The sequence below is a fragment of the Ursus maritimus genome, unplaced genomic scaffold (assembly GCF_017311325.1).
Source record: "Ursus maritimus isolate PB19 unplaced genomic scaffold, ASM1731132v1 scaffold_19, whole genome shotgun sequence".
Classification (NCBI taxonomy): domain Eukaryota; kingdom Metazoa; phylum Chordata; class Mammalia; order Carnivora; family Ursidae; genus Ursus; species Ursus maritimus.
The window spans coordinates 15,406,658-15,431,521 of record NW_024424341.1 but is presented as its reverse complement, the minus strand read 5'-3'; the positions used below and the strand labels follow the sequence as shown (position 1 = coordinate 15,431,521).

General features: G+C 49.6%; 1 protein-coding gene and 1 long non-coding RNA gene across 2 annotated transcripts in view; both read left to right on the top strand.

Annotated features, from left to right (window-relative positions):
• SLC38A7 (solute carrier family 38 member 7) overlaps positions 1–4,378 on the top strand; it is a 12,045-nt gene extending 7,667 nt beyond the window's left edge. Inside the window, exons 10-12 of the mRNA XM_040633389.1 lie at positions 84–283; positions 1,089–1,143; positions 2,423–4,378. Of these exons, the coding sequence (XP_040489323.1) occupies positions 84–283; positions 1,089–1,143; positions 2,423–2,525 (358 nt within the window). The 3' untranslated portion in view covers positions 2,526–4,378. The remainder of the gene's footprint in view (positions 1–83; positions 284–1,088; positions 1,144–2,422) is intronic.
• A 13,287-nt stretch (positions 4,379–17,665) lies between these two features.
• Positions 17,666–24,864, top strand: part of LOC103673745 — an 8,652-nt gene continuing 1,453 nt past the window's right edge. Inside the window, exons 1-3 of the long non-coding RNA XR_571449.2 lie at positions 17,666–18,019; positions 20,746–20,796; positions 21,438–21,614. This is a non-coding gene — a long non-coding RNA (uncharacterized LOC103673745). The remainder of the gene's footprint in view (positions 18,020–20,745; positions 20,797–21,437; positions 21,615–24,864) is intronic.

Genomic DNA, 24,864 nt, shown 5'->3' with positions numbered 1-24,864 from the left:
CCCCCCCCCCCCCGTCTACCTACTCAGAGGTCTGGCTCCGGGAACTGGAGCGGGGGCCTCTGAACTACTGTCTTTGTGGGCAGGGCGGTGGTCGAAGGCCTGTGGCTGCGCTACCAGGGGATGCCGGTGGAGGAGGACGTGGGGCGGGAGCGGCGGCGGCGCGTGCTGCAGACCCTCGTCTGGTTCCTGCTCACCCTGCTGCTGGCGCTCTTCATCCCTGACATCGGCAAGGTCATCTCGGTCATTGGAGGCCTGGCCGCCTGCTTCATCTTTGTCTTCCCAGGTGGGGACCCCCAGCACCCCCGCAGCACTGGCTCCCAGGGTCTTCGGGCTCAGCTCCTCCCTTGCTGTCCTGCGGGTGTTTATCAACCATCCCCCTCAGGCTCTGTGCTAACCCCTGCCCCTCCTGAAAAGAAGGTACAGATGGTATCTCCACTTTGATGATGAGGAGATGGGAGGAAGTTAACAGACTCAGCTATTGAGTAGCAGCTTTTCTGACCCAGGTCTGCCTGGGTGCACAGCCTGCACTCTTAACTTCGTTCACACATCTGTTGCTGCCTGACGGTGAGGGCTCGGGCCTGTTCTGCCCATGATAGCGCAGAGGGTGATGGAGTCTGGTGGCAGCACCCCGATGCAGAGGTCGGGAGACTTCAGACACGAGTCTGCTGCCAGATCCCCGGGGAACTGGGCCCATGTGCCCATGAGTTCTGCCTGTACCCAGCTTATTCCTCCCGGGAGACCAGCTTGAAAGCCCTTGCCATGTTGCTTGGAGCAGTGGCGGCTCACACTGGCTCAGAAGGACACTGGGAAGGGTCCTGGGTGAGGTGGGGGCTGCTGCTGAATCACCTTCCGCTGCCACCTCGTGAGCTCTGAGGCTCACGTGCAGCTCAGGGGGGTGCCTGTCACCAGGGGGGTGCCTGTCAGGTGCTGGCCTCCCGCTGTGTGTGGCGTAGGGGCGGAGACGCAGTATCTGGAAGAGTACACACAGGCCTTTCTCCACTCACCGCCACGACCTCTTGGTAAAGGGGGAGGGTGGGCCTGAGTGAAGGAGCCCACCTGAGCTCTGGGGGCCACCTCTTCTCTTCCAGGGCTGTGCCTCATTCAAGCCAAACTCTCTGAGATGGAAGAAGTCAAGCCGGCCAGGTAAGGCAGGACACCCCGCCGGTCATGTCACGGAAGTGCTGGATGAGGGATGGTCTGGTGGGGGCATGAGGGGCTAAAAACAGAGATCAAGAGACTTGTGTACTTGAAAAACATAGGAGTTGTCTAACTCCCTTTTTAAATGGGTGGTACGTGCTGGTTGTAACAGCTCCAATGCTACTGAAGGACTTCACAGAAAAACGCGGAAGGCCCTCTTGCCCCTGCAGCCCACTCCCCACCAGTCCCTCCTCCTGAGAGAGCTCTGTGTGCATGAAGCATGTATGTGTATGCACTATGTGTATGCACAAGCCTGTGAGGCTCTGTGTCTAGTTTGGGCTTCCCAAAAATGGCTTCATGCCAGACGTTTCTACAGCTTGCTTGCTTTCACTTAACCATGTGTCTTGGAGATCTCTATGTCAGCACAAGAAGATCCGTCCACTTCTTCCCTTTTTTGAGGGCTGCAGAGTGTTCTCTCTTATGAATGCATGAATACTCTTATACATGGACATCTTGGCACACCTGTTTTGAGGATCTTGATAGGATCAATTCTTAGAAGGAAATTGCTGGATCATGGGACATGCTCGTTTTTACTTTTGCACATGGGTTCAAATTTCCCTCTAGAAACAGTACCAGTCAGAGTCCTAGTAACAGAGAGTGAGAGTGTCCCCCTCTCCACAGCCCTGCCAGTACTGTATGGAACAGCCTTTTAAATTTCTGTTAGTTTGATAGATGAAAAACATGACATTGTTTTAATATCCACGTTTCTTTGAATAGTACAGAGGTTGAAAACAGGTTGCAAGCTTTTTTTAAAAAAATTGTGGGAGTAATATTCATTATAGAAAACTTTAAAAATATAAGTCTAAAGAAGAAAATTAAAATCACCCTTAATCTCAATGCCCTGTTGCTATTTTTGATACGTAGATTTGCAGATGTCTGCTTTTTTGTGTGTGTGAATGGAGTGGATCACACTCCATGTGAACTGCTTTTTCTTGAACATGTTTCCATCAGGACACATGCATTCTAATCCTGGTTCTGCCCTTGGCTTGTTGTGACCAGTCAGTGAATCCCATTAGGTCTTGATCTCCTGGCCCATGGTCTAGGGATCATACACCTGGCCCCACATACCTTTGTATGAAAAGTCATTTAGAAGTAGGACGTGCTCTACCCACGGGCGAAGTGGTATAAGTAATTACAATAATTAACTGATACATACATTTATATAAAGTCTGCAAAGTCAAGGGTGGGTTGACTGATGAGGCCCCTCTCTCCCTCTGCCCTACAGCTGGTGGGCGCTGGTCAGTTATGGTGTCCTCTTGGTCACCCTGGGAGCCTTCATCTTCGGCCAGACCACAGCCAACGCCATCTTTGTGGATCTCTTGGCATAACCACTGCCTCCCAGGCAACACATGGCCTTTGCCACTGGACCCAGGAACCCATCCCTTCGAGCTGTGGGGCCACCCTGAGTCCAGCATCATTCCCCTTTACTGATGGGATGACGTCAGGACATCCTTTTGCAGGGACAGTTCTGGAGTGAAATCAGTCCTCACACCTCTGGACAGCTCAAACCCGGCTCCCCTCCTGCTCTCCAGTCCCAGCAGGGTGAGGATGGGGGGAGGAGGTCTTGTGTCACGGAAGAACCATCCCTGTCCTCCAACTCTCCCTTCTCCATGCCTGAAGAACATGGGTGAAGGGGGTCGGAACACCTCCAAAAAAAAGAACCCAGCCTGATTCTCCTTTGGAGAAGGAGTGCGGGCAAAGGGCCACCGCCATCCTCCACAGAGCAGCCTGTCCCGAGCAGGAGCTGCGCTCACTACCCCGGGACTCAGCCCCTGCTCCAGATTGTCAGCCGCTTGGCCCGCAGTGGCTTCTCTGGGATCTGGCAACTTCCAAAGGTAGCACAAAAGTCATACAGATGCACAGAGGTAGATAGAATCATGCCTTGTCCACCCCATCCTGGGGCCTCTTTCCCCAAACCTGAGGGTCCAGGCATCCCTATCTTCCTCCATCGCCAGACATCATCAAGTCTAATGTTTACAAATGGTGCCAGCCCGGCTCCGAACCAGAGGCCGGGGCCGCGCCGTGCTGCCACGGTGCTGTGAGTCCTCCTCAGTTAGCTTTTCCCTTGGCAGGATGTCTGCTTTTCTCTCTCTGATTTCAGGTGGGCCCCTCGTTTCAGAGGCACAGGGCGAGTGATAGAGAAGGCTGGGAACCTTCCAAACCCATTCAGGCTGGGCTAGTCAGGGTCAAGGTGAGCCTCTCTGATACCTTCTCTTTCAATGACTGCTTCTCTTCTGCCTGCCCTCCAGTCACTTCTTCCCTGTCAGCCCTAGCGGGATAGCCCACAGAGAAGAAGAGTGGCTGCATTGTCACTGACTAGGCAACATTCGAGTGTAGTCACGCCAGTCTGGAAGTATCCCTTCCGGTCCAGATCTTGTCTGCTCCCTCCCTGCGTGGTTTCTTCACCCCCTACCCCATTTTTCTAGCTCAGTCTCTCCTGCTCATGTAAGCCTAGGGGTAGTAGGGGGTGTGCCAAACCTCTTGTCAGTTTCCGCCACTCCAGGGATCCACCAGGCCTGGCCTCAGCGGCCTGTCAGTCACACTGAGGTCACACATGGATTGTGCCCCAGGTGGGGTGAGGAGGGACACTCTCCTGGTCTGCATTCCCATTTTTCCCTCTTTGGCTCTTCACTTTGACCAGTCCCAGGCATTGAATCGGGCTTCCTCCACCTGGAACTCCCAGCATTTCCTCGGCCCCTCCTGTCCTAAACCTCTGTAGCAAGGGTGAGCGGGGGACCCCCACACAGCAGCCCACCACTCAGGGCGATGAGATCACAGAAGCAGAGGCTGGCTGGCAGCCAGATAGGCTTCTGCTCAGTTCCCAGACAGGATGACCACCTTTCCTCCCATCCCCCCACCCTGAGCCCCTGGGCCAGACCCACACTGCTGTTTTCTCTCAGCCCCTGCACGGCCCCAGGCCCTTCCAGCACCCATCCCTGCCAAGGTTAGGACGGTCCAGTCAGCAGGGCTACATAGGCTCCTGATGTTGGATTTCAGCCGAGGGATGGGGGATGTGAGGGGAGTCATCACACAGAAGGAAAAGGAGCTGGAATCTGGCCACCTGGCCTAACCTCAGGAGCCCCTGCCCTGCCCCCCCGCCAGGGTATTTTACCGCTTCCTTTCTACTTGCGCACATTCGTACCAGGGAGGATGGTTTAATAAAAAGAGGCTGTGCCGCTGAGCTGTGTGGCCTCCGTCTGGTGCTGGGGACAGAGTCCAGGCCCCTGACAGGACGGAGATAGGCTGGGAGGGGAGGGTCGTGGCAAGGACTTTTGGCCTTATCGACTTTGACCCCTTTCTCAGGCAGGAGTACTACCATGCTCCCTTTACCAAGATGAGAACGTGCAAGTGGTTCTTGATGCCTCCCCTTGGTTCCTCATCCCATCAGCCCTTCCCTGCCAACCTGGGGATTTGCCCCGGTCTCCCGTCTCGCTGCCTCTGCCTTGGCTCAAGTCCACCTCGTGTCTTCCCCACACCCTATGGCTTCAGACCGGCCTGTCTGCTGCATGTCTTGCTGACTTCACGCTGACCTCACGTTCTGGGATGAGCTTCAAACTCCTGAACTACCACCCTCATCCCTTCAGAGACATGTGTTGAGCAGGCCTTGGCTGTCCTGGTTGTGGAGCTAAGCACCACTCAGGGCTGGCAGGAAGATACTCAGCAAAACAGACAGTAGCTCCACTCTCGGGCTACTGGGTAAGACTGATGCTGAGCAAGTGGTCACACAAGTACACACTTGCAAGTTGTGGTATGTGCCAAGAAGAGAATATATAGAATGTTCTCTTTGGGAGGGCCTCAAGCATGTCTGGAGAGTCAGGAAAGTCTTCCTGGAGGAAGTGACATTTAAGCTGGCCCCTGAATGATGAGTAGGAATAAACAAAATGAAGAGAGGTGGGGAAACCTTTCCAGGCCATGGGAATGCATGCGCAGAAGCCCTGTGGGGAAGAATTTGGTGTTTGGTACTTGGTATTTGAAGAACTGAAAAGTGGCTATTGTCTGTGGAGTATCACCCAGGTGTGGGAGAGCAGCAGGGATGAGACTTGCCCGTAGGGTAAAGTCTAACCAGCTCATCTTCCACCACGCTCCCTTTCCCTCCTGGTGGGAGTGGGGGCTCTCCAGGGAGAGAATACTTCTGAAGTGGCCTAGAACTTTTGAAGGGCTTGGAGGGGTGAGACAGCTTTGGGCCACGCTTCCCACGGGACTTTGGAGACCAGAGCTTGAAGCTTGTTCTCACTTTCTCTGAGTGAACAGAAAGAAGGAAGGGTTACACCTGTGCTAAGGCAAACAGCCGTGAATACCATTCATTCATTACACTTAAGACATTCCCTGTTTTGTTCATCATGCTTGTAAGCACTTGGTCATATATCCCCTGTTACACTGTAATCTCCATGGGGGCAAGGGCATATCTCCTGTTCAAAAACAAAATTCAGGGGCGCCTGGGTGGCTCAGTCAGTTAAGTGTCCCACGTGATTTCAGCTCAGGTCGTGATCTCAGGGCTGTGAGATGGAGCCCCATGTCCTAGCTCTGTGTTCAGCACGGAGCCTGCTTAGGATGTTCTCCCTCTCCATCTGCCCCTCCCCATTCCCTCTCTCTCTCAAAAAAAAAAAAAAAAAAAAAAAAAAATTCAACTGGGTAAATTTGAAGATCAGATAGGCTTTACTAGGCAGATCGTGAATCCCGCAGTATCCTATGTAGCAAGTACAGAGATGCCCCAAGGAGTGGTGCAAATGGAAGGTTTTTAGGGGAAGGGGAGTGGGACAATGTGGTTTTATTAGCAAAAGAAAAGAAAGGATTGCTTCAGGCAAAGTCACCTTCCCTTAAAGGGAAGGGCAGGGGATCTTAAGTGGATTACTTCGTCTTCCTTTGGGGGATGGAGAGGGCCCAGGTGACCGATTGCCTCCGTGGTGCTGACCAGAAAATTCCTGGCTAATCAGTTAAGACATTTCTGGGGGAGGCTGAAACTGCATTGAAGTCTCATGTTGCTATCCCAGGGGCAAATGACTCCACCTTGGGCCTGTGGTTTTCTTTTTAACACTTTTATCCATCTGGCGTCTTAGCCCAGAGCCTGGCACGAAGTAAGCCCTGCCCTGTAGCTGTAGAGCGAATGAGTGAATAGCGAAGACCTTTTGTCAGTTCCGGCCTTGTGCTGGCGCTCCACCTGCATCATGCTCTTTTTCTTTCTTTCTTTTTTTTTTTTAAGATTTTATTTATTTGAGAGAGAGAGGCAGAGATAGTGACAGAGAGGAGAGGCAGAGGGAGAAGCAGACTCCCTGCTGAGTGGGGAGCCCGACCCAGGCTCGATTCCAGGACTTTGGGATCATGACCTGAGCTGAAGGCAGAAGCTTAACCGACTGAGCCACCCAGGTGCCCCGCATCATCCTCTTCTGATCCTCATCCTAGCTCTGAAGAGAAGGCTAAGAGAGATTGTCCCGTAGTTTGCTCAGGGACACACAAGTTGTAAAGTTGGAGTCAGACCGCACTCCTCCTTCATGGATGAACAAGTGGGCAGAAGGCTCTCTCAGAGCCAGCCTCATGCTTTCTGACCCCTGAAGGCAAGCTCGGGAACCTACATTCCCCCCCTTGCTGGTGCCAACACCAGATCTTGGAACCCTTGGATCGTCCTCCCAACCAATCCATGTCAAGAGCTGGGATGCCTGCTGACCAGTAGCTCCAGGCAGATTGCTTCCCCCCTCCCGGCTTCTCTAAAGTCAGAAGGATAATCACTGACCTTATTCACCTCCCAGGGGAAAAGGGAGACAAGGTAAAGACAGTAGTGAAAAATGAACGGAAGTGCTTTGTAGCCGGAAATCCACATTCACAGAATAAATAGGAGAACTCAGCGTCTCCTCAAGAAGACAAACTGGGATTCCCTACTGCTTCCTGGGAGTCAGGGTGCTCCTCAAGCTTTATGGTGCAGACAGAATGTTTATCTCCTTAGGATACAAATTCTGATTCAGTAGATGGGGCCTGAAGTCTGTATTAATGTTTTTTTTTAAGGTTTATTTATTTATTTATTGGGGGGGTGGCAACAGGAAAGGGGGGAGAGAGAATCCCAAGCAGACTCCCTGCTGAACACAGAGCCTTACGTGGGCTCCGTCTCACGACCCTGAGATCATGACGTGAGCCAAAACCAGGAGTCGGACACCTCCCCAACTGAACCACCCAGGCATCCCGTGAAGTCTGTATTGCTAATACTGCCCATGTTGCCCGTGCTCTGGTCCTTGGACCGCACTTTGAGTAGCAGGGGACTGGTGGACAGAGCAAGCGTTGGCCTCCAATGGACCTGGGGAGGGTTTTAGCAGTGCTTTTACCTGCAGAAACTGAGGGAGTCAGTTCACGTCTCAACCCCGCTTTTCTCAGCTCTGAAGTGGGAGTGGTGGTGCCCACCTTATAGACGTCAATATTGTAAATCCCAAGACAAGTGGCGTGATCACATAGGTGAAGTGCCTGGAAACTGGCCGGGATTATGTTGTTGATCGTTTCCCTGTACTGGAAGGAGAGTTACTGCTGTTTCTTCTTTTGGTCAATAGAGGTCAGCTTTGTGTGTTTCTTCTTACGAAAGCTGAGCCTCCTGGTGTCTGAGTCCCTTAGGCTCCCGGTGATTTGCCTGCTGCCTAGAACCCTGAGTGATGCCCAGATATTGGGGGCAGGACCATCTCTAGATTCTGCCCTCCAGTCTGTTGGGGGAATCAGGCCAATCAAATAATCACAGAAACCAATTGGGTAGGTACCTGTGCTAGATGTAGACTGGCTCTTCCAAATCCAGACTTGGTAATTCATTGCTGTGATACAATGAAAAAAATTTCAGTAGGTATGAAGAAGGCCAGAGACACTGTAGCCAGGAAGAAGGCAGACACACTGTCCTGAGAAGGAACACTTTGTGTTTCCTGGGAGGGAACAGGCACAAGATTCTTTCAGTCATTCCCATTAAAAATGAAATTGATGTGTTTCCAGTCCAGCATGTAAGAAGCTTGGAAGAGGCCACTCCATCCTAACAAGTAAAAAGCTGAACAAAATGCAAAGCCGACAACTCTTCTTAGATCCGTAAGATCAGATTACAGGGCACACACCTGCCCCCCCCCAAAAAAAAAACTGGGGAGTGACAGGCAAGTAAAAGGCAGAAGCCCACAGGCAGAAAGCTCTCCAGGAACCGGCTGCAGGGTAGGGACCCCAGAGCTGTAACTGATGAATTACCGGAGGCTCAATGGGCACACATCTGAGCGAGAAAAACAGGGGGACCCAGTCGTGGGAGGGGGCCCACCTTGGTGCATTTTGCCTCCTGGAGCTCTATAGGTTCTCATAGTAAACATCAGAAAAATCACCTCAAGTTTCCAGGAGGCAGGAGAAGAAGAAACCATTTTGAAACATCCCAGAGCATTCTGTTCTTTAAGATCTGCCCTCAGGGGAAACTTAAAATTTAACCACCAGGGCCAAAGCTGCTGGGATTTTTATCAGAGCCTCACTGACTAAGGAAGGGGAACACCCAACTCCAGCCAGCTCTAGCTTTCCATGTGCAGCAAAGGAAATACAGGGGTCTGGCCCACTCTACCTGCCCTGTCCCATCTAGAGAAGACTGGAGGGAGAAATGAGAAGCATGTGCGAGGTTCACGGTCCAGGGGCACACACAATCACTGAAGACTGCGGTTTAGTCATAGGACTACAGAATGCTTCCCTTCCTCCAACACCTTGCCACTCTTTTATGAAAAAGCCTGTTTACAGCAGTTCTTTTTACCCAGTCCGTTATGTCCAGTTATCAAGAAAAAATTATGAGACATACTAGAGGCCAAAAATACAGTCAGATATGGCAAGGATGACAGAATTAACAGACAAGGAATTTATTTTTTTTAAGATTTTATTTATTTATTTGAGAGAGAGAGCGAGAGCGAGCACCAGTGGGGGGAGGGGCAGAGAGAGAAGCAGACTCCCCACCTAGCCGGGAGCCTGATGTAGGGCTCCATCCCAGGACTCTGGGATCATGACCTGAGCCGAAGACGTGCTTAACTGACTGAGCCAGCCAGGCGCCCCTAGACAAGGAATTTAAAACGATGATCAATAGGCTACAAGAGCTCTGGTGGATAAAGTAAACAGCATGCAAGAATACATGGACAATGCACACAGAGAGATGGAAATTCTAAGAAACGATAAGAAATGCAAGAGATCAAAAACACTGTAAGAGAGATGAAGAATGACTTTGATGGGCTATGAGTAGATTGGAAACAGCTGAGGAAAGACTCTGAGCTTTAGGATTTCTCAATGGAAACCTCCAAAACTGAACAGTAAATAGAAAAAAAGACTAAAAACAAAACAAAAACAGAAAAGAAAATCCAAGAACTGTAAGGGACTATCGTACACATCATGGGAGTACCAGAAGAAGACAGAAAGGAACAGAAAAAATTTTTCTTGAAAAAATAATGACTGAGAATTCCCCCTAAATTAATGTCACACACCAAACCACAGATCCAGGAAGGTCAGAGAACACCAATTAGCATGAATGCCAAAAAATATGACACCTAGGGGCACCTGGCTGGCTCAGTTGGTAGAACATAGGATTCTTGATGTCAGGGTTGTGAGTTTGAGCCTCACATTGGGTGTGAAGATTACTTTAAGAAAAAATGACACCTAGTCATATCATTTTCAAAATACAAAAAGTCAAAGATAAATTTAAACATCCTGAAAGAGCTGGGGGCAGGTGTGGGGGGAGGTGGGGAGAACATCTACAGAGAAGCGAAGATAAGAACTACATTTGAGGGGTGCCTGGGTGGCTCAGTCAGTTAAGCATCTGCCTTTGGCTTGGGTCATGGTCTCGGAATCCTGGGATCAAGCCCCACATCAGGCTCTCCACTTGGCAGGGAGTCTGTTTCTCCCTCTCCCTTTGTGCTCTGCCTCCCTCTCTCTCTCTCTCAAATAAATAAATGAAGTCTTAAAAAAAAAAAAAACTACATCTGACTTCTTCTCAGACACCATACAAGCAAGAAGAGAGCAGAGTAAAATATTTTAAATATTGAAAGAAAAAAACCCCACCAACCTAGAATTCTGTACCCTGTGAAATTATCCTTCAGAGATGAAGGAGAGGGATGCCTGGGTGGCTCAGTCAGTCAAGTGTCCTACTCTTGGTCTTGGTTCAAGTCCTGATCTCAGGGTTGTGAGTTCGAACTCCACAATGGGCTCCACACTGGGTGTGGAGCCCACTTAAGAAAAGAAAAGGAGAAATAGACTTTCTTAGACAAACAAAAATTGAAGGAATTTGTTGCCAGTAGATTTGCCTTGAAAGAAGTATTGAAAGAAGTTCTTTAGAGGTACCTGGGTGGCCCAGTTGGTTGAGTGTGAAACTCCTGGTTTTGGCTGGGCCATGGTCTCACAGTTGTGAGTTCAACCCCCACGTTAGGCTCTGTACTTAGCAAGGAGTCTGCTTGGGAGTCTCTCTTCCCCTTGCCTTCTGCCCCTCCCCCCACCCATGCACTTGCTCTCTAAATAAATAAATAAAATCTTAAAAAAAGAAAAGAATGAGCAAAATAAAAGATAGCACCTAAAAATTTAAAGTATGATAGCTAATTAAAAAATCAAAAGAAGAGAGGCGCTTGACCGACTCAGTTGGTAAAGCATGCTACTCTTGATCTCAGGGCCATAAGTTCATGATGTTCAAGCCCAACAGTGCGTATAGAGATTACTTAAAATAAATAAATAAAACTTTAAAAGATAATTAAATTGGGGCACCTGGGTGGCTCATTTGGTTGAACAGCTGCCTCTTGGTTTTGGCTTAGGTCATGATCTCAGGGTGGTGGGATTAGGCCCCACATCAGGCTCTGCACTGAGCTTGAAGTCCACTTGGGATTCTCTCCCTCTCCCTCTGACCCTCTCCACACTCCCACTCCCTCTCAAATAAATAAATGAATCATTTTTAAAAAATTAAATAAGAAGGGAGGAAGGGACTTCAAGGTGCAGGTGTAAGAAAGCTAAATCATTAGTCAATAGTTACTGCATTTAATTTTTTTTAAAGATTTTATTTATTTATTTGACAGAGAGAGATACAGCCAGTGAGAGAAGGAACACAAGCAGGGGGAGTGGGAGAGGAAGAAGCAGGCTCCCAGCAGAGCAGGGAGCCCAAAGAGAGGCTCGATCCCAGGACTCTGGGATCACGCCCTGAGCCAAAGGCAGACACTTAACGACTGAGCCACCCAGGCGCCCCTGCTTTTAATTTTTAAATCAAGAAATAGAAGTATAAGTACACTTTTTTAAAACACTAAGATAAGGGTGTCATCTGGTTCGCTCAGTTGGTGGCACATTCAACACTTGATCTCGGAGCTATAACTTCAAGCCCCACATTGGGTGTAGAAATTACTTAAAATCTTAAAAAAAATAATAACATGCAATAAAATACTTAGATTAGGGGCCTCTGGCTGACTCAGTCGGTAGAGCATGTGACTCTTAATCTCAGGGCCATGAGTTTAAGCCCCATGCTAGGCACAGAGATTACAATCAATCAATCAATCAATCAAAATATTTTTAAAAATAAAATAGTGAGATAACTGCCATAGAAACAGCTTAAAAGAGATGAATGTGGGGGGTGCTTGGGTGGCGCAGTCCTTAAGCATCTGTCTTCGGCTCAGGGTGTGATCCCAGCGTTCTGGGATCAAGCCCCACATCAGGTTCCTCCGCTGGGAGCCTGCTTCTTCCTCTCCCACTCCCCCTCCCCCTGCTTGTGTTCCCTCTCTCGCTGACTGTCTCTCTCTCTGTCAAATAAATAAATAAAATCTTTAAAAAAAAAGAGAGAGATGAATGTGGGAGAACGGGACTTGGTAGAGGTGGGCAGAATTGGGACAAAGGACAACTAGCGTTTGATATAAGTCTTAGTTCCACTGGATTTTAAAAACTAGATGCATGATTAGTTTGATTTTTTTTTAACTTAAAATTATTTTTAAGCAAGGGAGGTAAAAATGGAATGTCTACTGTAAGCCATGTTTGAATTCTAGCTCTGCTGCTTATTATGAGGACAAAGGCAGTTACTGAGCCTTGATTTGGTTTGAGCCTTGATTTCCTTATCCATATAATACAATATTTGTTGTAACAGAGACTGCCTGCCCCCCCTCCATTCTTTGATAATAGTACGACTTGATAAATAATAGAAAATATGTATATTGGTCTCTGCCCCCAATTCCTGGGAGAAAGCTCCTAAAATCTTTGTAATTACCTAAGTGATAAGGGCCCTAGAAACATCTTTTGTTCTAATATTTGTTCTTTTACCCTGATTCTTGACACAGAGCTCCTGAATCGCTTGGAGTTTCCTGGGTAATAGGAATGTCTTTTGTTTTTTGTGTTTTGTGTTTTTTGACACAGAGAGAGAGTGTGCACAAGCTGGGGGAGTAGCAGAGGGAGATGGAGAAGCAGGCTTCCTGCTGAGCAAGGAGCCAGTCATGGGGCTTGATCCCAGGACCCTGGGATCATGACCTAAGCCGAAGGCAAATGCTTAACTGACTGAGCCAGCCAGGTGTTCCCCCTCCAAAATTTTTTAAATAAAAGGGTTTGCTTCAAGGGGCGCCTGGCTGGCTCAGTCAATAGAGAATGTGATGCTTGATCTCAGGGTCAGGAGTTCAAGCCCCACATTCGGCATAGAGCTTAGTTTAAACAAAAACAGGGTTTACCTCAAAGGTTGGCTTGTTGCAGTGGTCCAGACAGAGGTGACAGTGACATATGGACTAAAACGAGAGCACTGACATGGAGATCAATGGAAAGATGGAAAGATTGGGATATACTCAGAGGATAAAGCTTAATCTCGGACCTTCATCCTTACCCCCCCGACCCTTTGTTAACCTTAATGATAAAACTGTCGGTTATTTTGCCAGCAAGATGGATTCATTTGGGAAGAGCAGAGAATTTTAATTCAGAACAAGCAAGCTAATGGCAAAACCAGAGGCAAGTGGGGAGAATGAGGGAGACGAATGGCCTTTTCCAGAGGAAGGTGGAGAGCTGGGAAAGGCTGTTGTAAACTGAAAGTCCATTGGAGTAAACTGGGAGTTATGAAGTGTCTTGGCTTCTCATTGGCTGTGTTGTGACAGTCTCTCATTGGCTGGACTGTTGCTAGAGAAGAAGAAAATCTTTCTTTTTCCTGCCTGGGTTCTCAAGTGTAGACTGCCTCCTGTTGAGAATGCGGGGTGCTCGTCTTCCTGTGGGGGGTCTACAATTGAGGAGGGTATGAGAGCTCCCCTTTCTGGCCTTCTGATTGCATCTTATCTAATTTCTTTTTTAGGTTTTTGTTTTGTTTTTAGAGAGAGAGAGGTGGGGGAGGGGCAGAGGGAGAGAGAGAATCTTAAGCAGGCTCCACGCCCAGCATGGAGCCTGACACAGGGATTGATCTCACGACCCTGAGATCATGACCTGAGCTGAGACAAGAGCCAGGCTCTTAACCAACTGAGCCACCCAGATGCCCCCTCTTGACTCCATTTTAAATGAAGTTTCCTTCATTCAGTTTCGCACAGGTTTCCCCATCTGTAAATAAGGCTAATCTGAAAGGTGTCAGCAGCTCTGAGATTCTGAAGGTCGTTCAGTGTTAATCCTTCGGGAGGCAGTATAGTCAGGTGGCTAATCGTGTAGGCCTGGACATGGCACCGACCTGGGTTTGAATCCTGACTCTGCCACTGACTGGCTGTGCGGCCTTGAGCAAGCTCTTTAGTCTCTCAGTGTCTCAGTTTCCCCATCTGTACAAGGGCAGTGCACACAGTAGTCCCTGCTTCCCAGGGTCGTGGTGGATAACGGAGACAGCGGGAGTAAAGGGCTTAGAGCAGGCCCGGCACACAGGGGGCGCTCCACTGAGGCTAGCCATGACCACGTCACCGCCAGGAGGACGCTTCTCAGCATTTATTTGCTCTTCTGCTTTCAGGGCTTTGCAGTGGGAAACAGAATGAGCAACTACCAGCTGAACACGATTCTCTGCGAGAGTTTGGTTACTACCACTACCGCACTGGCCACAGTAAGTCCTGTCTTCTTCCAGGCCTTGGCACATGTACCCCTGAGGCAGGTGGCTCTCTGCCATCCTTAGGCCAGAGGTAAGCAGTGCCACCAGGCAGGCCAGTTTAGACTGATCGGGGATAATTGAGGGGAGCACTGGGGGCTCCTGTCCTCACAGCCAGACTCTCCAGCTCTCTGCTCACAGCCTCTGCCCATACCTCCCCCCAACACCAACTGCTGCCTGGAGGACACCAGTGACATCTCCTACACCACCAGAGGACAAGTGCTTCAGTCAGGCGAGTGACCCCTCTCCTCCTCAGCTGGCAGAGAGCCAGGGAGAAAGAGGCGCTCAGAACCCCAGTGCACAGTACCGTCCCTACACACACACACACACACACACACACACACACACACACACACACGCTCCCAGTTTATTTACAGCAACCCTGGTGAGGCCACATTGTTGTTTTAAAAAATCTTATTTTGGGGGATGCCTGGGTGGCTCAGTCGGTTAAGCATCTGACTTCGGCTCAGTTCATGATCCTGGGGTCCTGGGATTGAGCTCCACATGGGGCTCCCTGCTCAGGGGGGAGCCTGCATCTCCCTCTGCCTGCCACTCCCCCTGCTTGTTCTCTCTCTCTCTCTCTTTCTCTCTCTCTGACAAAATAAATACATAAAATCTTTAAAATAAATGAATAATCTTATTTTGGGGGAGTGGGGAAAATGGATGAAGGTGGGCAAAGGTAAAAACTTCCCATTATAAGACGGGTAGCTTCTGAGTGTGTGATAAACAACACGGTGACTACAGTTAACAATACTGTATTGTGTATTTGAAAGTTGCTTTTAAGGAGTAACCCTTAAAAGTTCTCATCGTAAGAAAAAAATGTGTGACTACGTGCGGTGATGGGTGTTAACTAACGTGCGGTAGTCATTTCACAAAATATAATAATTTCCTTAAGTTTTATTTCTTTTTCCTTTTTTTGTGTATGTGTTTGTTTGTTTGTTTTTAAGTAATCTCTATGCCCAATGTGGGGCTCGAACTTAATGACACTGAGAGTCTCATGTTCCACCAACTGAGCCAGCCAGGCACCCCTTTCTTTTTGCTTTTTAAATTGCAAATGCAGAGGTTTGTCCTTTCTCTTGCCACACCACACTTTGTTGGAGTTTGGGTTTTTCTCGCTCTTTCTGGGCTACAGAGTTCTTTCCAGGCTTCTTCCCAGCAAGTTGAGCCTTGAGCATCACCTTCCACTGGAACCCGATGGTCTAGGAGGAGTTTCAGTCTGTCACTAGGCTTTCAGTGGATTCGCCAAAGCAGCTTTACCCAACCTGGGCCCTGGGATCATCCCAGATGCCCAGCGAAGAGAATTCCCAAGAAGGCTCAGGTGCCTCTCAAACTATCCGAAGGATGAACAAAGAACCTTGGTAAACTGACTCTCGACCCTAGTATCAAATTGCCTTCCCCTCTACCAGAATATCCATCCCAACAGCAGGACAGAGAGAAGAAGCCACAGGGGCTCCTTGACCGCATTCTCGGCCGCAGTGGAAGGAGGGCTGGAGTAAGGACTTTGCTAACTGCTCAGAAAGAAAGGATGGCAAGGATGATTCGATTGATTCAGCACCAGCGCTACCTCAACCCGGGGTCCCAGAAAGCTTCAAAACGATCTACAGCAGAAGGAAACTGAGGAGGGTGAATCAAGAGTGGGAAGATTTAGATGTCTCTGTCATTATTGCCTGTATCACAAAGATCTTTCCGAAGATACTAGCACGGAGAATAATTATGATGTGGAGCCAATGTAAACATAAACTTTATTCTTGTACTGTTTTTCTTTTTCTTTTTCTTTTTTTTTATTTGACAGAGAGAGAGACAGCCGGGAAAGAGGGAACACAAGCAGGGGGAGTGGGAGAGGAAGAAGCAGGCTCCCAGTGGAGCAGGGAGCCCTATGCGGGCTCAATCCCAGGACTCTGGGATCACGCCCTGAGCCACCCAGGCGCCCCAGTCTTGTACTGTTTCTTGTTGCTAGTGGTTTTAGAATCACTTTGCAGCAGTTTGGAAAGCTGCTCTATGTTAGGGCAAACTGTATAATATTTTGATACTCTATGATATTATAAGGTCTTTTTTTTGGTATCTTTTCTACTGGATACCAGTAATTTGTGACGAATCCCGTAGTTTGCATTTGAATGACTTCATTATACTTCCATCTTCTGGTTTGACCTAAGGAAGTGCTAATAGGCTTTGAGTGTTGCCTGTGTGTTTGAGAAGCCTGAAGTCATTAAGATAAAACCTAACATCGAAAATTGAAAAGTAACTTATGCAGAAGGAATACACAGAAAACTTTGGGTGGTTTGGTTAGAGCATAATTAGGGCAGGTGCGTACAATAGATTTTCTGGTTTTCAAAAATTGTAAGAAAATTTTTTTGATGTGCTATAAATAAATAAATAAATAAATAAGAAATGCAATATATTGTCTTATTAAGAATTCAAACAATACATGGATGCCTGGGTGTCTCATTTGGTCAAGCATCTGCTTTGGGCTCAGATCATGATCCCAGCATCTTGGGATAGAGCCCCACATCAGGCTCCCTGCTCAGTGGGGACTCCATTTCTCCCTCTCCCTCTGCCTGTGGCCTTCCCCTGCTTTGTGCTCTCTCTCTGACAAATAAGTAAATAAAATCTTAAAAAAAAGAAAAGACTACACTGAAATTAACGTTAAAAAAAAATTTTTTTTTTAAAAGGAACCCGGAATAGGTGGGATGAGAGGACCTGAAAGCCTTTGCCCCTGTCTGAATGAGCCAAATTGTAAACCGCGAACTGTGAACTCTGGCCCCTAGATCAGAATGGAGCTCACCGGCTTGTCAGAGCTGGCTGGCGCTTGGTAACTCTCTTCCCGGGGGAGGGTTGTAGCAATGCCTTCAGCTCCCCACGGTATGGACGGAGGCGTTCCCGGGGTCAGCTCCGAGAGGCCAGAGGGCGCAAGCTCGGGTCTCATGTGCTCTACTGTAGTTTTCAGCATCTTAGGTGTCAAAGTAATTGGACCCTGTGGCCAGAAGTGCAGCGTATTGTGTTTTTACCCTTAACCCTGGAAAGACCTTGGACTGACTCCTCTCTGCAGGTACCTAGAGGCTTCTGGCATGCTTCGTGGCATTGCCTCACCACCCTCCACCTCTACTCACCCTGCAGGAGGGCACATGGCTCCTAGGGACGTGACTGCTGCCAACACGATCAACCTCAGCTGAAGATACCAGTGCCACATGGCCACCCCGGTAAGTGCTTGGTCAGGTGGGTGTCAGACAGTGAGGGCCGTGCCCTCTGGTCTGGAGATAATTATTATCCCAATCGCTTCTCTTCACCTTTACAACTAGTCCAGTCCACCATCATCTGTTGTCTGGACTACTATAATATCCTTCTAAGTTGGTGATTCTCTTTTTTAAGACTTTATTTGGGAGAGAAAGAGAGAGCACGAGCAGGGCTGGGGAGACGGGGGAGAGCGCGAGAGGGAGAAGCAGACTCCCTACTGAGCAGAGAGCCCTTTGGACCCTGGGATCATGACCTGAGCCAAAGGCAGACACTTAACCAACTGAGCCGCCCAGGCGCCCTTAATTTGGTGATTCTGAAGCCTCTGTCTTGGCCTCTCCAGGCAATTCACTAGTCTTTTTTTTTTTTTTTTTAAGATTTATTTGTTTATTTGAGAGAGAGAGAGAGTGCCAGAGCAGGAGCAGGAAAGGCAGAGGCAGAGGAAGAGAGGAAGCTGACTCCGTGCAGAGATACAGCCGGACTCTGGGCTCAATCCCACGACCTAGGAGCTCATGACCTGAGCCAAAACCAAGAGTTGGACACCCAGCTGACTGTGTCACCCAGGCTCTCCCTTCATGGTCTTTCTTAGTAAGCACCTTTAGCTCGTGTGATTGATGAACTAAACCTTTCTTTGTACATCTACAGCTCGCGCATTGCTTCCTAGAAAGACTCAGAACTAAACCCTCTGACACAACCACCCCCCCATCCCGGGCACCAGCACACCACCTCTGAGCACTGAGATAACGTATGTAGCTGGCACTATTGAGTGTGCACGTGTGCGCGCAATCAAGAAGTGTCACAGACCACTGTGCTCCCCTTTCACAGATTAACTGCCCTAAGATTTCTTTAAAACTCTTTGGGCCAGGCAGAAACCTCAGAACTGATTTTTGGACAAGAGTCTGTCTTCTCCCCAGGTGAATAAAGCTCATATTCCCTTCCAATCAAAGCTTGTCTCTTAAACAAAACAAAACAAAACAGAACTGAACAAAGTGAAAACCTTGTCTCTTGAGTATTGGCTTTTCAAACGACAGGCAGCTGAACTTGGGTTTTCCATAACAAATTTCTGCTGCCACCCTTGTTTTCCCATAGTCTCCTGTCCTTGCAATAGTCCTTTAAAACTCATATCAGCCTCAGCTCAAGATCCTCTATGGCTTCTCTTCTTACTAGGAGGAAAGTCAGGGTCCTCACCCTGGCTGACAGGTCCCCACAGTTCTGGCTCCTCTGTGACCTTCCTCTCTACCACTTTCCTCCTCCTCTGCCACCACCACCACTACAGTTACCACCATCACTACCACCATCACCACCACTACCACTGCTACAACCACCACCACCACCACCACCACCACAACCATCACCACCACCACAACCGCCACTAACACCACCACCATCACAACAACAACCACCACCGCCACAACCACCACCACCACCACAACCACCACCACCGCCGCAACCACCACCACCACAACCACCCCTACCATCACAACCATCACCACAACTGCCACCACCACTACAGCTACCACTACAACCGCCACCACCACCATTACAACCACCACTACAACCACCACCACCATATCCACCACCACCATCACCACCACTATCACTACCACTATAACCCCCACTACAACCACCACCACAACAATCACCACCACAACCACCACCACTACTACAACCACCACCACTACAGCTACCACTACCACCACCATCACCACCACCACCACCACAACCACCAACACCAACACCATCACAACAACCAGCACCACCACCATCCCCACCACTATAACCTCCACTACAACCCCCACTACAACCACCACTATCACCACCACCACGGATCTGCTTCAGCCTCACCTGCAGACTCACCACATGTCAGCCTTGGGGTCTTTGCACTTTCTGGTCCCCTGCCTGGAACTGTGTGCCACTAGAGGCCTGCCTGCCTTCCTCCCTCAGATCATTCAGGTCTCTGCTCAGAGCCTCCCCAGAGAGATCTCCCCAAACAAAAATAGCTGCTCACCTCCTTGTCACTCCAGCAACTTGTTGGGCTTCATCACTTCTCACAGCACTTTGATGGCCTCGCTTACTTTGTTTATTTATTTATTATTGTTTATCCATGTCCACCCCCATTTTAGTGCAAGATCAATGAATGCAGGAACTTGCTTTTTTACTGCTACGTTCCCAGTACCTAGCACACAGGAGGCACTTAATGACGACTTGTTGAGTACATGAACTCCCCCTATGCCCAGCACTGAGTATTTTTCATACTGCAGTTCATTTCACACTTCAAAGAACCTCCACGGTAGGTACTATCATTATCCTCATTTTACACATGAAGGAACCGAAGCTTAGGGAGGTGGCATCCTAGTGCAAGGTTACCTAGGGTATAGAGGCCACTTTTAGGCAATAGGCTCAAGCAATAGAAAGCTGAGCGAGGCAAAGGGCCCACGGTGGCGAGCTGAATACAAACAGGTTCAACAAGGCAACCCTCCTCAAAATACCCACAGGCCGTAGCTGACCAATGGGCTACTTACAACCAGGCACAGGGACCAAAAAAGGGAATTTCCACACGTTCCCACACCTCCTCATTCCCCCGCTTAACTACAGCCCCCACCCCCGCCTCCTGGCAGACAGTCTCTCCTGTCCTGCCCGCTGCTCCCTTGCCGTGCACTAGGTGAATTTCTGTCTCCTTTGTTCTGCCTTGGGGGAATTCTTTCACTGCCTTTGCCACCTGCCTCCACCCGATTGGGTCGCCCCACATTTGGTGGCCCTTATGGGGCCCCTCTGCCGATGCCAGGACTCTCCTCAGAATCTCCAGGAATTTCTGGGGCTTTCCCTCAGTGGACTGACTCTAGTACTCCGTGGGGAACTGACAATCTCTGGCTGAGGCTAATCCTCGGTGAAGTCCAAGGAGGAACCTGCCAGACCACCCTTGCCCAAAAGGGTGTGGGATTTCCCCTCCTGCCCTTCAGAGGAATCCTTCCGTCCCTCTTCGTTCTTTTTGGCCCTTGGGTGGTCTAACCCTAGGATTCCTCAGACAACCGAAGATCTCTGGCCAGGGAGGCTCCCAAATGTGGTCTGAAGGTCTAATACTAAACAGGTTGGACTGTCCCTGCCTATAAGGGTGAAGGACCCCCTTCTTCCCCTCTCCCACTCCGTCCCTCCCGAGGCCTCTGTTCCCAATATGCAGCTCCACTGGCAGCAGCAGCTTGTCCAGGCCGAAACTACACACATTCTGGACTCAGTTGGGACCCTTTCCTGATGCGGGCTGCCTCTCAGCCGCCTTGCTTCTTAAGGGCCCCACTTTTCTTCCTTTGTTCCCGCAGGGCCAGCCTCTATCCTGATCTGTGGGCAAAATATGTTCCCAAGTGTGAGTGGTGAGTCCTCCCCCTCCTTCTTCCGACCCAGTTTGTACCCAGTGTCCAGCTTTCCCTGTTGCAGGGGACACCCCAACAGGGATTCCAATTACCATTTGCCGCGACCTTCTCCTTGCTGGGTTGCCCCGCTAGAGTCAGTCACCCTGCAAAAGGTCCTTTCTCAGGTCAGTGGAGCTGAAATTGTGACCGCTGGTTGCCGAGCCATTCCCTTGAGTGGGACACTCCTCTGAGAATGGGCAGCTGATCTTTCCCACAATGGGACAAACTCTTCTATTCCTTTGGACTCCCCCTTGGGCTGTATTCTTAAAAACTGGAACAAATTGGATCCCCTCAAAGGCCTAAGGAAAAATGTCTCATCTTTTTATGTAAAGTTTCCTGGCCCCGGTGCAAACTCCCAGATCAAGAGGTATGGCCCCTCCATGGAACCATTTTTTATAACACAAATACAAGAAAATGTCCATAATTTAATTTCAACAGGCTTCCTCCCTTTGGGACCTTGCAACACAAAAGATGGGTTTCCTGGCAAGAAGCCTGGTCGTGGCTATCCTGGCTTCTTACCTTAGGACCCCTGGCCTCAATACTTGTGCATCTAGTTACTGGTCCCCCCTCTTTAATCTCTTTGTTAAATGTGTCTCTTCTAGAATCCAACATTCCACATATGAATGATGATGATTCAGCAAAGATTCCAGCCCGTACCATTGGAGGACCCGGGACCTGGACAGCAAGGAGTTTCACTCAAATCACCTATTAGCACGTTAATGTAATACCATGCTCTGGTCCCTAACTGCACAGAATCCCTGATGGGCCAACAAATTTAGGTAAGGACAGCATGCTCCCCTCTTCCCCCCCCCCCACCCCGTCCAGCATGAAGCAGCTGCTGAAAATGAGACCTCTGCCCAAAGGCCAAAGATTTGTCATTGTCCATCTGTCAGAGGGGAATGAAGAGGCCACTTTTAGGCAACAGGCTCAAGCAATGGAAAGCTGAATGAGGTCCAGGGCCCACGGTGACAACCGAGCTGAATGCAAACATCAGGCTACCTACCTCAACATATCCTTAGGCCCTAGCTGACCAATGGGCTACTTACAGCCAGGCACAGGGACCAAAAAAGGAAAAATCTCTACGTTCCTATACATCCTCACTCCTCCCCTTAGCTATAGACCCCACCGGTCTCTTTCCCTCCTGGCAGACAGTCTCTCCTTGGCTGCCCACTGCTCCCTTGCAGTGCACTAGATAAACTTCTGTCTCCTTTGTTCTGCCTTGGGGGAATTCTTTCACCACCCGTGCCACCTGCCTCTGTCCCACCGCACTGCCCCACTGCGGGCAGAGCTGGCCTATGACTCTAAGGAGGCTGACTTGGGCGCTTCCATGCCAGGGCCGCGGTAGACTGAAAGGAATCAGGAGGCTGTGGTGCTCAGGGTGATGGGAATAGGGGACAGGCAGCACTTCCCCAGGCCCCACTCCTCCCCCGTCTGGAGCTGGTGTGTGTCCCTGAGTCCTTATTTCTTGGGACTATCATATGGTGATGGTAAGGCAGAGTGGAAGACAGGCAGGAATGATCTGGCCACCCCTCCTCTCCATCCTGCCTTCCCAGGTAACTCTTCCTGAGAACCTCTTCCCTGCCTGCGGAACTGTGCAGGTGAACCTGAGATCTGGCAGCCACTGGTAAAGGCATGACAGCGAGGCTGGGACCTCACAGGATTGAGGGGTCTTCTTGGGGAAAGGCAGAGCAGAGATCTCAGGTATTAATTGCAGGGCAGGGCACACCTGGGTGGCTCAGTTGGTTAAGCCTCCGACTCTGGATTTTTAGCTCAGGTCATGATCTCAAGGTTGTGAGATTGAGCCCCATATAGGGCTCCATGCTGGGCGTGGAGCCAGCTTAAGATTCTCTCCCTCTCCCTCTGCTCCTCCCCAACTCTCTCTCCCTCTCTAAAAATCATGAATGAATGAATGAATGAATGAATGAATGAATGAATATATAAATGGAGGACAGGATGTTCATTCATGGTTACAATCCAGCACCTGTACACTGTCTGGAACATAGTAAGTGCTCAGATATTTGTTGGAAGAAGAAATGGTTGAGGGAGAGGCACCTGTTGCAATTGGAAGCAGAGGGCATAGACGTGGGGGCCCTAGGGTCAGGAAGAGGGTGTGGGAGAGGGCTGTAATCCTGGGGGAGTGGGTAGGCCCATGTCTAGGAGCAACTTCTTGTGGATTGAAGAGGTACCCTGGGAATCCCAGTTCCCAGCTGCTTCTCCCTACAGCTCCCAGGTTAGCTCTCAGGACCAGAGGCAGCATGTGACATGGCCCCTTTCTGCTGGGAGCTGCTGCAGCATGACTTTTGTGCCCTTTTGTCTATAAAGGAGACACGGACCTGGCCTGCAACTTCCCGGGTGGGGAGAGGTGTGTGGAGGACCTGAAGCAGCAGGTGGAGACATGGGGCCCCAGAGGAAGCTGGGTGGGGGTGGAGGGCTGCAGCCCTTCGTTCTTCCAGAAGTCAGCAGCCTGGGCAGGAGTGGCTTCAGTGCCCCTCCAAATGGGGGCTCTCCTGGATACTTCCACCTTGGAGAAGAACTGTTGGGAAGAGGAGAGCTGGAGAGATCAAAGGCCAAGTATTTCTTCCTAACTTTCAGAAAACAAAGGAGACCTTGTCCCTCCAGCTATCTAAAACTAGGGGAGAGATAACTTCTTTCCAAAACAAGTTCATTGGCATTTAAATGTGCGCCAATCTCTCCATTTAAAAAAAAAAAACAAACCAAAATTTCCTTTCCCTTCCAGTTACAGCTCCCACTCCAATCTGGTTTCTGCCCCCTCATTCTACAGAAATGACTGTCTCCAAGGTCACCACTGGCCTTGTCACACAGCCCAAGGCCTTGTCAATCCCTTCCTTGCGGGGCTGCACAAAAACACTGAATTCCTCAGTGCTCTTGGCTTCTGTGACCTCACTTAGCTTCTACTAGTCCTCATCCTCTGCTATTCTGAGGCTCTAACCTCCTTTAAAAAAAAAAAAAAGATTTTGGGGTGCCTGGGTGGTGCAGTCGGTTAAGCATCTGACTTCGGCTTGGGTCATAATCCCAGGGTCCTGGGATGGAGCCCTGTGTTGGGCTCCCTCTGTTGCTACCCCCCCTGCTTGTGCTCACTCTCAAATAAATAAATAAAATCTTAAAAAAAAAAAGATTTTAGGGGCACCTCAGTGGTGCAGTTGGTTAGGTGTCTGACTCTTGGTTTCAGCTCTGGTCATGATCTCAGGGTCCTGGGATGGACCCCCACACTCAGAGAGTCCAACGTGGGGCTCAAGATCAAGCCTTGGATGCTGAGCCCGCCAGGCGCCCCTCCGCGCGCCCTTAGGCTAAAGGGCTGACCCAGGCTGCCCTAGCAGGCCTCCAGCCGGCTACCTCTATAGCTCGGTCTGTCCCGGCCTTTCAATTCCTCAAAGATGTTCAGAGATGCCAGGATCATCTCTGTCACGCCCAGCCCTTCGCTGGGATGCACCCTCTCTCTGTCACTCTATCCCAAGAACTACTCCTACCACATCCTTAAACAGTCCTTGAGTCCCTGGACTGGGTTGGAGACTCCCCAAAGCTCCCCGTGCTTCCCCGTTTCTTAACCTTTGTCACGCTTGTAATTCTTTGTTTGACAGTTGGCTTCTCTGCTGGTCTGTGAGCAAAGCAAGCAGCACCTGAAGGGTCTGTACTATTCTGAGCTACGTTCTAGGACATAGTGGATGTCTAATCAGTGATTTTTTTGTGGAAGAAATGAGAGTTCTGCCCCGGTGCTGGGGGGGGTGGGGTGGCTCAAAAGTCCCCGAGGCTCCAGCTCCAGATCCCCTCAGAGCCAGTAGCTGTGAGAGAAAACCGAAATAGGAGTTGGGTCTCCCCGATGGTAGCCCCTACCATCTCTGGTTCTAGAACAAACAGACTGCTGGCTGCTGCTGCTGCTGCTTCTTCTTCTTGTTCTTTTTAAGATTTTATTTATTTATTTGACAGAGAAAGAGACCACGAAAGAGGGAACACAAGCAGGGGGGAGTGGGAGAGGGAGAAGCAAGCTTCCCGCTGAGCAAGGACCCCCCC